Here is a 15,748-nt window from a genome sequence, read left to right as displayed (position 1 = left end):
TCATGGCACTAACTTTTTTCTGTACATGTAGACCTTAAAATAAGTGGAAAATGTGACTTAAGAAATTTCTACAAATGATGAAATGTCAACACACTGAAAATATTATTTACCTGTTCGTGGATCAATCATTGGTATATTTATATTATAGCCATCGTCACCTTTCCAATGCAATATTGGGTATTGTAATGCGTCGTAACTACGATGAAGTTCCGAAACACGTTGCAATTGGTCATTTCTACGATGAAGTATAATATCGCGCGATTGAAACTGATCACCACGAATTACAATTGCAACCTCATCAATTGTCGGTGCATTGAATCAAATTTCATGCTCTCCAAAAGGTGTTCTATCAGCCCTTATTACGATTTCGTGATGATCAGAGGGCATACGATCGAGAGCAATTTTGAACAATTGAACTAATGCGTTATGCTGATGGAAAAACCTTTGTAGCTCACAAATAATTTCTCGTCTTGTATTCAAAGAAATTGCACAACGTTGATCCAATTCACGATTTTCATCACCAATAAAATAAATTTGCAAAAATTGATAATCAGCGTCGGGGTATGGCAATAACGAACCAGCTTGATGATAAATTTGGCCCTGAATCTGCAACATGTATGCAATTTTAGGTATATGTTGCATAATATAATTTTTAAAACTATAGAATACTTTTATGATTCAGATTGATTGGGACAATCCTGTTTAAGTATTTACCTTAAACGTCGGCATAAAATTATCTCTAATAATGTTAGTAGCACCAAAAGAAGTCATTTGAAATGCCGAATTATATTGTTGAATATGTCTCAAAAAGTGCTTCGAATTTTCAGAAGTCCCAAAAATTAATGAAGACAATGGTTCGGGTGGTGTTTCTAATGGTGGCAATCTCACTTTGCCATTAGCACAACACATGCCGGGCGTTTCACCTGGAAATTTAGCCGCATCACAATGTGGACATATTGCGTCCATTATTCCAATATATCCGTACATACTGTAATTAATCTGACTGTTGTAATTAAAAGCGGCACGCATAATTTCAGGTACAACAATTCTATTTCGTGCATTACGTTCACGCTGCGATGCATTAGCTTGTGCTCGTTCATCTGGAGTCTGTGATCGCCTTTGTAATGCCGTAGCATTTGCATGACGCGTTCGCCGACCTATATTTCCTCGTGTGGGTCGTGGCATTTTTCTTTCAATTAAAAAAGAATAAATTAAATTTAAAAAAATGCCTACATTAATAGTGGTACACCCTATGTTTTTTCAAATAAGGAAACACATAGATTCGTGTAATTCACTTCAACAGTTCAAAACTTACCGTTTTTTGCTCGGAAATTCGCTTTGCGCTATATTTATTTTTTTCACAAATTCACACAAACTTCAATAATTATTAAAAAAAAATATAATAACTAATTTGATGTCTTTTCAAAGCCTACTTTGTTTGTCGATCTGCCTGCTACATACATACCTACATGTTGATATAAATATAATGCAAGTAAGTTTGTAGGTGGGAATAATAAGTATGCTAGTTAAGACGAAAGTTCATAAATTTTGAGAGCGAAAGAGCGTAGCTAAAAAGGTAACAAATCGATTAGTAAATGATTAAACTATTATTGATGTATGTATGTTAATATGACAACGTATAATCCGCTGGCTAAGTGGGATGAATCTGACCAAACAAATGGGTTTTTGGTGTGTTTTTAAAAATAATTTCACCATACATTGAGCGCTTTTCAGCTTTCCAAGTAGGTACGAGTTAAATAAAAAAAAAATGTAACATATGTATGTGTGGTGAAATTTTTGAAACATTTTGGCCGATATCTCGAGACCCTAGTCACGGAGCGGCATCAAAAATACTCTACACTATAAAAATCATCAACAGCTTCCATTTGCTACCCATATTGTACAAACACATCCTAGGGTTACCCGGGTCCACGTTTTGGCCTATTTCTCGAGACCCTGGTATCCGATTCTTAAAATTTCAAAACACAAACCATCTACTGAATATTCCAAACAAAGCCTAAAAATTTGGTTTGGATAGGTGAGCCCGTTCTTGAGTTATAAAGTCACAACGAAAAATGGCATTCATTTTTATATATATAGATAGGTCACAATAATTAATTTGAAGTTATAGTGGTTTTTAAATAGGTGAAAAAATGGGGGCGCTAAAAAAATATTTATTCTCAAAGTGGGCGGTAGACGAAATAAGTTTGGGAACCACTGCTATATAGTAATAGATACACACATAAGAAAGTTATATTTCATCATTGACACTAGAGCAAAGTTCAGTCTGATCAATGAAAATATTGTAACCCGAAATTGAAGAGGGAAGTAGATGTGTAAATCACAGCAATGGGAAGAAAAACGGAAGTTAAGAAACTTTGCAGATTCCCAATATTTAAAGAATTCAATGAAAAAGAATTCATATGTGAATTCCTTGAATGTAATTTCAACAAGAATGTTGACGTTGACCTATTGGTAAAAATATCTTAACGAAACTAAATGCGATAATAGACTACCCATACGGAATTATAAAAAACAAATACAACAATACTAACGTTTCATCTAACAAAAAAAAAAGAAATATATAACAAAATGAGCTATAAAGACAATGAGTGGAAATCTTCAATAATGACATAAAAGATAAATGTGTCACAGAATTCGTTGACACCAATCCCTTAACGGTATAGACAGAAATAGACTTATAAATATACCAAAAAGATATAAAAGCGTATTTTACAACGAAGATGGTAATTTAACATTTACATGATCAACAAAACATAGAATAATAACCAAAAATGATATTCCGGTTTACTCTAAAATCTACCGGTACCCAGAAATACACAAACCGGAAATAAGAAAACAAATAGACCAAATGTTAACCCAAGGTATAATTAAAGCATCCTCTAGTCCTTACAACAGCCCTATTTGGCTGATATCAAAGAAGATGGACGCAACCAATGAACAAAAATGGCGTCTTGTAATCGACTACAGGAAGTTGAACAGCGTAAGTACGGAGGACAGATTTCCAATTCCAAATATACACGATATATTTGACAAATTGAGAAGACGCAAATTTTAGGCAAAGACTAATGAACGATATATTAAAAGAATATATCGGCAAAACTTGCATTGTGTACATGGACGATATTCTAGTATTTTCTACAAGCGAATAAAAGAAAAAAATCTAAAAATCCAATTAAATAAATGCGACTTTCTAGGACAAGAAACAAAGTTCCTAGGTCACTTGATTACAAAAGATAGTATTAAACCAAAGCCTCAAAAAGTGGAAGCAATAGAAAAGATTCTACTTCCAAGAAGCGTTAAGGAATAAAAACATTTTTAAGTATTACGGGATAATACAGGCGATTCATAAAAGATTATTCAAAAATCGCATATCATTTAATAAAGTATTTAGGAAAGGGCGCAAAAATAAACGTTAATCACAAAGACTACAAAGATTCTTTCGAAAAACGAAGAATGTTGATTAAAAATGATCCAATTCTTATCCACCCAGACTTTACAAAAATATTTACTATTGTCACAGTTGCTAGTAATTTTGCTCTAGGAGCAGCCCTTATACAAGATAACCAAACAAATTCAGTCGTACCTTGAATGGGCATGAAAAAAATTATAGTACGATAGAAAAAGAGTTACTTGCAATAGTTTGGGCAACGAAATATTTCCGTCCAAACTTATTTGGCCGACACTTCGTTATTAACACTGATCGTAGACCATTAGCTTGACTGAACAACTTAAAAGAACCAAACGCTGACCTCTAAAGATGGAAAATAAAACTAAATGACTAAATTATGAAAAGAATAATATGATGGAATTGAATTCAAACGAAATATTCAATGTTGATGGCATAGGTACAGTGCACAGCGCAGAAACGGATAGTACATATGTACTTCATAAAAATGACAAAAAACGCAATCAATATATATAAAAATCAACTTATAATTCAAAGAGCGCAAAGACAATCAATAACAAAAAAAAAATAATACATCAAAGGAAAATAAGAAACATAATAAACGTAACACTTGAAAGTGGCATTTTAAAAATAATGCAAAAGAACCTACCTGAAAAAGAATTAATCGTAATTTACTGCCCAGATGAGAAATTATTTCTACAAATTCAAGAGATATATGCCTATATAAATTTTCGCAAATAAAGGATGTAACAGACAAAGGAGAACTTTTAACATTAATAGAAGAGAAACATCTGGAAAATAATCACAGGGGAATAAATGAAATATTTGAGGAAAACATACTACTAGCCAAACTACCAAAAGAAATACAGAAATACATCAAAAATTGTGAAATATGCAACAAAGCGAAGCTGGATAGAAACCCTATCAAACATAGTTTAAATATTACGGAAACTCCTAAAAACCACAATGAATTTGTTCATGTTGATATTTGGTATGAGTATCCACAAAGAGGCATAATGTTCCTTAAGAGCTAAATTAACAAAATACGCAACAGTCACATCATTAAAGGACAGAACTTGGATATCAAACGTAAATGCCATAAAAGAAAGAATTCAATATTTAGGCAAAACAGAAAGTTTAGTAACAGACAATGAATAATAAAATAGACCTACACCTAACGACCACTTATACTAAAACATACACTCAACTTTGAATGAACACTTAAGACTTTTTAATGTTGATCAAAATAACAAAAACCATTTGAAAAAAAAAAAATAGTCAAAGCAATAACCGCTTATAATAATACTATACATTCTACGATAAAAATTACACCAATTTATATCGTAAATAACCTACTTTCCGAACAAAAACTAATCAAACTCGCGGAAAAAATTACAAAAGCAGAAAGAAAATATAATAAATAATATCAATAAAAAAGAAAACAGAGTAAACAGACAAGATTCTCAGGATGAATATAGAAAGAATCATAGAGTGAACAAAGCACAACCAAGGTACAAGAGAATAGACAATTTTAAAGAAAAGGGAAATCACTTAATATCCAAAGATTCAAGCGAAAATTTAAACTTCAGGATTATTAAAACAAAAATAAACACATTAATGCATATATGTACATAGAAGAAAACCGAAAACGTAGAGGATTATTTAATATTGTAGGGACTACACGCAAATGGCTTTTCGGAACAATGGATATTGAAATAGGGAAAACATATTGCAACATCTAGAAGTAATAGAGAAAAATAACCACAATATAATAGAAAATATAGAAAAATAACCATACTATAATAGGAGTAGTAATAGCCCTGACAGACGACAGCGCTAATATGCATTAACGGGCTTAATTTACATTTACTTTCGCATTTGACTCATGTTAATGCAAGTTTGTAATGCACAAGAATTTCGTGCATTTAGCTGAATTTACCAAACTTGAGTAGGCAACACTGCTCAAAAATGGCCGATTTTTGCTATTTTTTGACAGATGCCGCTTGAAGTTTTTTTTTTAATAAATAAACAAATTTTACTATCAGCTGTCTAAATGCACAAGTCTGCCGTCGGTCACCATAAAATTTCAATGTGCATTAGCGTTGCTGAAGGCGCATTTATTTTGCTCGTCTGTCAGGGCCATAAATCATTAAATATACTTACATAAATGACAACATCAACAAATCCATTAATCATTGAAATTAAATGGAGAGCGGTATCGGTTTATGATAGAAAATTTTTTACGTCCTGCTCTTGAAAACGGACCTGGTATGTGGTTTCAGCAGGACGGAGCTACTGCCCATACTGCCCGAGACACAATGGCAGTCAAATTTTTGGGGGGCGAATAATTTCCAGAAATTCCGAAATTATTTGGCCAGCGCGATCGCCAGATTTGACAGCACCCGACTATTTTCTTTGGGGTTATTTGAAGGAGCGCGTGTATGTGAACAAGCCAGAGACAATCCTTGAACTCAAGGCAAACATTGGTGCAGAAATTCGAAGGCTACAGCCACAAGTTTTGAAAGATGTTATTGAAAATGCTCTAAAAAGAGATATCATTTTTTATACTTAGTGTAAAAAAATTTCCCTTTTGTATATTATATAATCTGAAAGAAAAAATAAAAAAAAATTAATAAACGAAAAAGTTATTAAACTTTTACACCCCTTGGTTTCTTTTGGCCCACTCTGTATATTTACAAAAAAAACCATAAAAAAACAATTTTTGAAAGAAAAATAAATAAAATAAAAATATTTGTAAGCATTACTAATAAATATTATTTGTAAATAATATTAATAATATGTAAGAAAATTTTATAAAAATAATTTTGCTAAGAAAAATAATTAAAAATATATATGTACATATATATTTCAGGGAAATATAAAAACAAATTTTTTAAGAAAACTTCAGAAAAAATATTTTCAAAACTTATGTATATTATGAAATTGTAAGAGAAATGCAAAAAAAAAATAATATTTTTTAAAACAGAAAATAGAAAGTAATTTGGTAAGCTCCGATTTTTATTTTTAACTCCGTAGCGGAAATGTAGAACTAAGCAAGGAAGCTCGGTTTTTTGTATTTTTAACACCGCAGTTTACACTAAAACTATATCCCCACACACCATACAGACAATGCGAAGAGTATATTTACTATTCATTTAATACTAATAGATATGAGCGGGTTTGGCATTCACGTCTGTGGTGATACCCTTTGCATCAACGTTAGGTTCCTTGTCAGCCAGGCAAATCTGTTGCCATAAAGAATTTCTGGGAATTAACCATTTGGCGTGCTTGGTTGAAATTTTTTTGGTATTGATCGCTGATTTAATTGGACTCGAAAAAGGACCATCTATTCAGACTGGTATTGATCACTACCTAAATGTTCTTCTCTTTATATTTTTGTTTGGTACATTCTCTCCTTGCATTTTATTTTCCTTCGCTGTCTGGGTGCTTGCTAGTACCTGCATAATGGTTGCTCTCGGCGCATTTGTTGTTGCCCGATTGTTGTTTACTGCTGCTTCTGCTGACTGCGCTTGCTTAATTTGCATTTCAGCTGATTGCTGCGATGAGTCATCATCGCCCTTACATTTTTTTTGACAGCCGTTATTTATGTTGCCTCGACAAAGCTTTTAAGGAATGCCTACGTTAATGATTATTTCATGCATTATTTGTTTATGTTTATTATTAATAATTTGTGAGCACTGATTTTTATTTGATTGTTTGCTTTTATGTTTCTATTATTGATTGGTTAATTTTTGCATAATCTGAATACCCGGAGTGAATTAAAAAACACGTTCGTACACCTTGAACGACAAGAAGAAAACCACGCTTAAATGATTCATTCAAATATTTTCTGCAGTACGAATATTTTTGCCTGTCGGTAAAATTAAAGCTATCAAGTCGAAGTTAAGTTCCTAAATCGTCACATTGAGAAGATCCTTAAACATGACGTAGACATTCCAAAAGCGGATGAAATTGATCCTTGACCAAGTATTCTCTGGGTAGCCAAAGAATATCCGTTTGAAGGCGAGCTAAAGTGAGAAAGAGAACCATCCCTTCCACAGGGTTGCGCGCTGAGTTTGGCAACCGCCACGTAAAAGACGCCTCCAATGAAAAAGTACAAACAACATCGGATGTGATGTTGCTTTTGATAACGGTTTTGGCAAACACACTAAGGACAAAGATTTAAGGGTTTGCACCTTGAATGTCCGGCCCCTTAACTGGAAAGGTTTCGCTGCCCATCTGTTTGATCTCCTCGTAAGAGTGAAGGCTGACATCACGGATGTCCAAGAAATGCGATGGACGGGACAAAGACTGATGAAAGTAGGTCTTTGTGTCATTTACCACAGAGGCTGAGGCGAAAGTTCGGTATGGGATTCGTGGCGGGAGAAAGACTCCATCGCCGAGTACTGTCATTCACCGGTGGATAAATATCCGTATCAAAGTGAAGTTCTTCAGCATATCGCTGATTTGCGCCCACGCTCCGACGGAAGAAAAGGACGATGTGAACAAAGATGCCTTCTATGAGCGCTTCGAGCGCACCTATTAGAACTACTACGGCTGTGTGAACTGACGTTGAGCAATACGGACGCTCCTTCAGGGTGTCAGACATGACGACTCCCTATCGTTCAACTTCTTCAATTTGCTGCAGGAGAAACTAATTCGAGCTGCAGAACTTAATCGAGCAGGTACAATCTTTTATAAGACCGTGCAGCTGCTGAAACAAAATTTTCGAAGAACTTTTTTCTCGAAAATTCGTAGCGTCGACTTATCAGATGTTGTCATCGTCCATTCATCTGCAACATTTAGCAGTGACTTATAGAGTTTAGTTTTTGTTTGTCGGGAGAGGATTTTACTTATCAATTGCCCACTCAGTCCAAAGTAGCGCCTGTTGGCAAGAGTTATACAGCGTTGGATTTCGATGATATTTTTGTCGCCGCTATTGATGGTTCTAAGATAGACGAAATTATCTCAAACTTCAATATGACTGTCAACAGTGAAGTGACAGCCAAGTCACAAGACGGGAGATATTTCGTCTTGCCCTCGTTCATTCCTGCCTTATCTATTCTGGAGAAAGCGGAACCAGCGGCGCAGCATACGCTGGCAACTGTACACTCTTGTAGAAGATTGAACCTTCTCGGTTTATTTCTGCAGCTGGAACTATTTTCTCCTGCAGCAGATTGAAGAAGATTGTTTGGTATCGAACGGCTCGGAGGGGTCCTTCGCGATCCTGACGTAGCTTTTCGTATTGCTCAACGTCAGCTTACACCGTCGAATGAATTTTGCGGGGATATCATATTCAGACATCGCGGCAGCTCCTTTTCGTGCTGTCAAAGGCAGCTCTGAAATCGAAAAAGAGGTGTTGAGTGTCGATTCTCTTTTCACGGGTCTTTTCCAAGATTTGGCGCATGGTAAATATCGGGTCAGTTGTTGATTTTCCAGGTCTGAACTCACACTGATAAGGTCTAATCAGTTTGTTGACGGTGGGCTTTACGCTTTCGAACAATACGCTCAGTAGAACCTGATATACGATGTTTAGGAGGCTAATCCCACAATAGTTGGCGCAGGTTGCGGGATCTCCTTTTTTGTGGATTGGGCAGAGCGCACTTAAATTCCAATCGTTGGGCATGCTTTCTTCCGACCAGATTTTACAAAGAAGCTGATGCATGCTCGTTAACAGTTCATCGTCGCCGTTTTTAAATAGCTCGGCCGGCAGTCTATCAGCCCCCACTGGTTTATTGTTCTTTAGACGGGTAATTGCTATTCGAACTTCTTCATGATCGGGTTGGCCTTCTCCTGGCGTTATACTTTCAATGCCATTCAGCAGGCTTTAGAAGTATTCCCACCAAAATTTAGTGTGATCTGGGCATCAGTAACTAGATCACCTTTGGAGGTTCTACAAGAGTATGCTCCGGTCGTGAAACCTTTTGTTTGCCGCCGCATCTTTTCGTAGAATTTCCGTGCATTATTCCCGTCCTCCAGCTTGTGAGGCTCTTCATAGTCCTGAATTCTGCTTCTCTCTTTTTCGGTCTGCAAATGCATCTCGCTTCCTTCTTCAACTTCTTCGGTAACTATCCCGCACGTGTGAACATTGAACACCTATATAGTGAAACGCGTATGCTCACAGTTAAGGAGCGTAATAAACTCCTTTACAGGTAGCTCCTGCTAGGAGTTCAAGAGGTCTTTTCTCAATTTCGTCGACGACATTGAACTTCGGACGCAACTAAATTCCGACAAGCGTTGACCGCCATTTACAGCGGAGCCATCAACATCTTCACCGACTCCCTTCCAATGAACGGCGTTCTTGGAGTCAAATTACCACCCGCGAGAAACGAGAGTGACCCTTGCGCAGCTGCGTTCTGGATATTGTAGCAGGTTAAACTTCTACTTAACCAGAATAGGCCCCGACATATCCAAGATATGTCCTGCGTGTAATGAGTCTCCGCATGACACTGGCCACCTCTTTGCATACCCCTCCAGCCCCATTCATCCGACACGCTTTGGTCCGACCACGTCGAAACAGCACGTTTCTTGGGCCTCGCGTTAGATGTCGTTACATCTAATCCTTACCATGCTAACGGGGGTTAGATAACCATTAAAACAACAACAACCAGCGCGCTGTTGTATCCGTTAACGTATCACCCGTCACGTAAATAGCTGTTAGCAAATCTTGCCACTTTCGTGGGATGATACCTTCCTCTCTTCTGTACCGTCTTTTTAAGATTCCAATGCTTCGGTCAACGATATATCTACAAATAAAATTTTGTTAATGATGTTTCATAATTTGTTTTTTTTTTATTCCTACGCTGTATTCCAAAGTGTCAAAGGATTGCTACGATCTCTTAGCCACCTCCGCACTATTTTTTCATGTCCATCACTTTCACTAGAGCTCAAATAAAAAAACTCAGATCCATTTAGATATTTAATTAGCATTTGTTAATTTATTAGTAATTTACAACAGTTTTGACAATTCCACATATATTGTAATCTAAAAATACGATCCAAAGCAATGTTGACCTTAAAACTATTGCGAATTGAAAAAAAATTACGATTCGTTTGCTATCCTATGTCATAATGCTAATCACCGTATACGAAAAAGTATCACTGAATATTCTTTCCTATGTTTGCCGATCCGTGCACGGATGTAAGGATTCGACCCCAGTTCTGCCAACTTAAAAAATACAATTTTTTGAAACATCATTTACCCAAAAAATGTATTTACATTTTCCCAGCGATTTTTTGTCACAATATATTATGTGGAATTTTGTTGAATAATATGAGCAGGGGCGTCGCGAGGATCCGGATCATGGGGGGGTGAGTCCCTTTGAAATGCCGACTCATTTCAAGAATTTGCCGATTTAATGTATATGTTTATAAATATAAGTATATAAAAAAAGGATATCTTCATTTCTGATAAGGTATTACGGAGAAGTTTGTTTATTCGAACACTCGTTTATTTGAACGCCGATTCACTCGCTGATTTGAATTTTTAACATTGCTGTATACCTATATGATACGATATGATAAACTAATCATAATCTCCTTCGTCAATTTAAACAGAACGAGTTTCATGTGAATATAAATATTGCACATATAAAAAAAAAAAATTAGGAGATAACCGACTTTTGAAAGAATGACGATCGATAGTAAATTCATTCTTCGAACTTAAAAAAAAAATATATTCAACCACTGTTATTCGAACATTGTAGTGTTTTAATAATCCTCGTGGAAATTACGAAAAGGTGTCTTTTTAAGATTGCTTCCGCAATTATAGAGCTATTTATTGCGTTTTACTGAAGTTAGAATTTTCATAAATTCCGGCTAGTGAATTCGCAATGGATACGACGTAAAAATTAATGTGCAATAATATATTTTGATGAAAATCTTAAAAATATTCAATAAGTTTTGACAACGAATTTCCGGGTACTTGGCAACTCTTAGTGGAATTGCCGAAAAGAACTTTCAAATTTTTAGTTATGATATTAAAACGACCGAAAATGCCGACTCGTTCATAGATGTCGGCTATTAAAAATAGGTCCTATGATTGACGCTCTAAATAAACGCTTTCAGCATGTACATCCCGGTACCAAGTTGACGAATTTATGATTATTTTCAGGGGCAGAAACTGCATGAAACAATGGATTTGGTCTCAGTAAGAGAGTGGTTTTGTCCCTCAGTGAGTGGGGTTGAGTTGATAACTACTATATTTTAACTCCGTTGGACTCCTAGAATTCCCCCAACTCCGAAAGTGTTTGCATGTGGAACAATTAGAGGCAATCTAAAGGACTTCCTTCAAACATGAAGCCAAAGAAGCAAATGAAAAGAGGCGAGTTTGATTCACGATCAAAAACGAATAGAGTAATTGTTTATAAACGGATTGATAATAAACCTATATTTTGGTCAAATTATCATGGCACTGAGCAAACTACAGTCAAAAGAAGAAATCGAAGGCCAGGATTTTCAATATCCAACTGCTGTTAGAGATTAAAACTTATTTATTGGCGGAGTAGACCATGCAGATCAACTGCAATAGGCCTACGGGATGGGCAGGCGATCTAAAACGTGGTGGCATAGATTGTTTTGGGGGCTTTTGGAAATAACGTTCGTCTAAATCAAACTATGAAAATAAGAAATGTTTCGCCGAATATCATGGTATTAATAATTGAACATTTTTAAGCCCCCCAAAACCGACGGTACTTCTAAGTACCATATCCTTTTTGTAAACTGCGATTCCCTTGAAATTTACAATTTTCCTTGTTTGTTAATAAAATACGCATATGAATGATAATATTGAAAAATAGATTCGAAATACTAAGTTCTTCTGAGCTTGGCCAACTAAATGTTAAACGGCGTGCTAGTCGAATGGAGTACCGTATTGCAACTAACTCTACCATTATATTAATTTCATACAAATCATTACAAGATATTGTTTTTCTTAACGCCAGAATAATATTTGGGGTATAAATGATATTATGTCCGGTGATAGGAAAAAATTAGAATGCATTTAAGGATCTCTGTCAGCAAGTATAGAAATATTATGCAGCTTTTCTCCGGAGAGTAAAAGGACTGATTTTCTTCCGACTGTACTTCAGAGCGTGCGCGAGTTAATTTTTACCATAAGTAAAAATGAAAAGAATATATTTTGAGCTGCACCGAAATGTGTACTCTTTATTTATACTCCTAAGACTAACTTATTAGATGGTTCTTACTTCTATTTATACTAACTAATTTGTTTACTTATTAGTAGATGATAGTTTGTTAAGATACAGATTATATTATTTGTTTAGGTTTGTTGTTGCTTGCTTAGATATGTACAATTGCTTTGTTTTAAGATAAGGTTTTTGTGGTATTCAAACTCAATATTGTTTTGATACTTGTTTGTTTAGGCTTGTTTGTTGTAGTGATAGTGCATTTCAATTGTTTCAACTCAAGGTTGTTTCTGCATTCTGTTTACTGAAACAAAAGGTTGTTTTGGTGTTTGTTACTGATGTAAAGAATACATTTCTTAACCCTCCCCTCTGTTGAAATGAAATGTCCTCATTTCAAAACATCTAGGCTTGAAGTCGGCTTATAATAATTAATTATTTTATTTGTATACCTTTTTATATTATATTATATAGTAAATAATTATTTTTGCATGTTTCTTATGATGCTTTCTTTTCTCTTATTGAATTCAACAATAATTTTTTTTTTTGGATTGCCTTGTTTTCGGTGCCTTTTTTGGAATTATTGGCTGTGTTTGTGGAAATTTTCACTTTTCGTATGTGTTTGATTAATTTTTTCTGTTTACAATTAATACCTTTCTATATTATATACTTAATTACTTTTTCGTATTTCAAATGTCTTCTTTTAGTTCGTTTTGAATTAGCGTTAATTTTCTAGAATTCAACAACCATTTTCCGTTTTGGCTTGCCTTGTTTTCGGTACCTTTTTGTGGGTAATTGGTGTTGCTTGTGGAAATTTTCACTTTTTGATTGAGGATAAATTTGTATAAATTCCTCTTGTTGCTTGTGTATAATTACCATCAATGCAGTTACTTGTGCTTGGAGTTGGACCATCTTTGCTTTTTCCAAACTGATAATTAACTGTCCAATGTTTCAGGATTTTTCAGGATTCAACGTTGTCCGCTTTTTCAGGGTCTTTCCGTTTTTTCGGGATCTGCTTTTGATTCATTCTGGAAGTATTGTCCGCTGTTACAGGACTTATACTTACATCAATTGCCATTTGTTTCTGCACTTTTTTCAGGCATTTAGTGCTGGAAGTCCTACTTCCTGTGTAGTTTTTTGATTTATTCCTTTCGGAATAAAATCTGACTTTTTGGATAACAAATAAATTCGTCATCCCGGTTGAGCCCCCAGTTAATTTTTACCATAACAAAAGGTTGTTTTAGTGTTTGTTACTGATATAAAAAATACATTCCTTAACTCGCGCACCGACTACATTCGGTAGAAGGCACTCCTAGCTAACGAACGAGCCAGTTCAGTTGTCTCCGTGCACCTGGAGAGTCAGGACAAATACTTTCGCGCCACGTGTTTCTGGATTGGTGCGAGCCGTAAATGCAGCGTTCGTTAGAGAAGAGGTACGCGATTAAATTCTGTGTGAAACTCGGTAAATCTGCGACAGAGACGTTTGATATGATCAAGCAGGCTTACCCAGATATTGCTTTAGCAAGAAGTGGTGTGTTTCGGAGGCCCTTTTAGAGGGCAGGGAAGAGGTCGCTGATGCAGGCCGGAAGAATGAGCAAATCCAAAACGAAAACTCTCTCTTTTAATGGATTGGGCGGAGCACACTCAAATTCCAATCGTTGGGCATGCTTTTGTCCGATCATAATTTACAAAGAAACGGATGCATGCTCCTTATCAATTCTTCGCCGCCGTGTTTGAATAGCTCAGCTGTCAATCCATCGGTTCCCGCTGCTTTGTTGTTCTTCAGACGAGCGATTGCTGTTCGAACATCTTCATGGTCGGGCAATGCAATGTCCTCTTCATCGTCGTCGTCGGGAACCGGTTTCACCCTCTCCTGGCGTTATGCTTTCACTGCCATTCAGCAGGCTGGAGAAGTGTTCCCTACATAATTTTAGTATACTGTGGGCATCGGTTACTAGATCACCACCTTGGGTTCTACAAGACTATGCTCAGGCCTTAAAAGCTTCTGTTAGTCGTGCATTTTTTCGTAAAATTTTCGAGCATTACCCCTGTCGGCCAGTTCGTCAAGCTCTTCATAGTCACGCCATTCTGCTTCTCCCTTTTTCTGTCTGCAAATGCGTCTTGCTTCCTTCTTCAAATCTCGGTATCTATCGTATCCAGCACGTGCATTTCTTAGACGGCGGTGATGTCAGCATTTACTCTAACGAGAACATCAATCAGATGGGCATCGGCACCCTCCCGATTAAGGGACCTGATATTGCAGGTGAAAGCCCTTTAATCGTTATCTGTAGTGCGTTTGCCAGGGTCCTCATTAAGGGGGGTCACTCATCCGAGGCTTGTTGCGTCTTTTCATTGGGGTGTTTTTTTTACGTGGCGGGTCTCAAACCCAGCGCACAACTCTATGTAGGGGATGTTTCGCCTTCTCACTTTAGCTCGCCTTCGAACGGATGTTCTTAGGCTACCCAGAGGATACTTGGTCCAGGAACGGAAGTCGTGAGATGTTTGAGCGTGAACTTCTACACATGACTCCATACTCTAAACTACATATATAAAACAAAATGTTAAATATCACTTCACATTACTAAAATTTATTATATACTGATCGAAAGGTTCAGTCTGAATCCGATTCAGGCGATAGCATACTATCCACATTTATAAGTAGTTTTGTTCACATAACGGTTGTACCTATCACCTAAGCGAGATAGATATAGGGTTATATTTATATATAGAATATGAACAGAATGACGAGAAAGGTTGGAATCCGGTTGACTGGTTGTCTGCCCGTCCGTCCGTCCGTGCAAGCTGTCCTTAGTACAAAAAAAAATTTCGAGTTCGTAGATGCCACGTCCAGAAATCGCCATTAACCGAAAACATATAAAGTGCCATAATTAAGCACTAAATTAAGATATAAGGCTGTAATTTGGTACAGAGGATCGCAGAAGCAAGTGGCACCTATCGGCAAAATTTAAAAAAAAATGGACTTTTTTCCGCCTTCTAATATGTTAAATGTACATATCTCCTAAACCACTTAAGCAACAACAAACAAGCAAATTTACCGAATACAAATCTTATAAGAACTTTTAACGACAGTTTGAAAATTAATACAATTCTTTTAAGAACTTCTAACGACAGTGTGAAAATAGATGAAATCGGAGGATAACTCCGCCGCTCACTC

At 36.1% G+C, this 15,748-nt stretch overlaps 1 protein-coding gene across 1 annotated transcript; it reads right to left on the bottom strand.

The window, feature by feature from the left end:
• Positions 1-318: 318 nt before the first annotated feature.
• LOC126765863 (uncharacterized) lies at positions 319-1,777 on the bottom strand. Its single transcript, XM_050483540.1, has 2 exons — positions 715-1,777; positions 319-606 (listed from the first exon to the last, which is right to left on the bottom strand). The coding sequence occupies exons 1-2, from the start codon at positions 1,183-1,185 to the stop codon at positions 319-321; spliced, it is 759 nt and encodes a 252-aa protein (XP_050339497.1). The 5' UTR covers positions 1,186-1,777.
• Positions 1,778-15,748: the final 13,971 nt, after the last annotated feature.

Source organism: Bactrocera neohumeralis, unplaced genomic scaffold, assembly GCF_024586455.1.
Source record: "Bactrocera neohumeralis isolate Rockhampton unplaced genomic scaffold, APGP_CSIRO_Bneo_wtdbg2-racon-allhic-juicebox.fasta_v2 cluster11, whole genome shotgun sequence".
Taxonomy (NCBI): Eukaryota; Metazoa; Arthropoda; class Insecta; order Diptera; family Tephritidae; genus Bactrocera; species Bactrocera neohumeralis.
This window is presented reverse-complemented; position numbering and strand designations above follow the sequence as displayed.

Excerpts from the sequence above, each read along its gene's own strand:
- LOC126765863 (XM_050483540.1), bottom strand. The coding sequence starts at position 1,185 with ATGCCACGACCCACACGAGGAAATATAGGTCGGCGAACGCGTCATGCA. Across the intron at positions 607-714 it reads ATTTTATGCCGACGTTTAAG|ATTCAGGGCCAAATTTATCA; the intron begins GTAAATACTTAA and ends TACATGTTGCAG.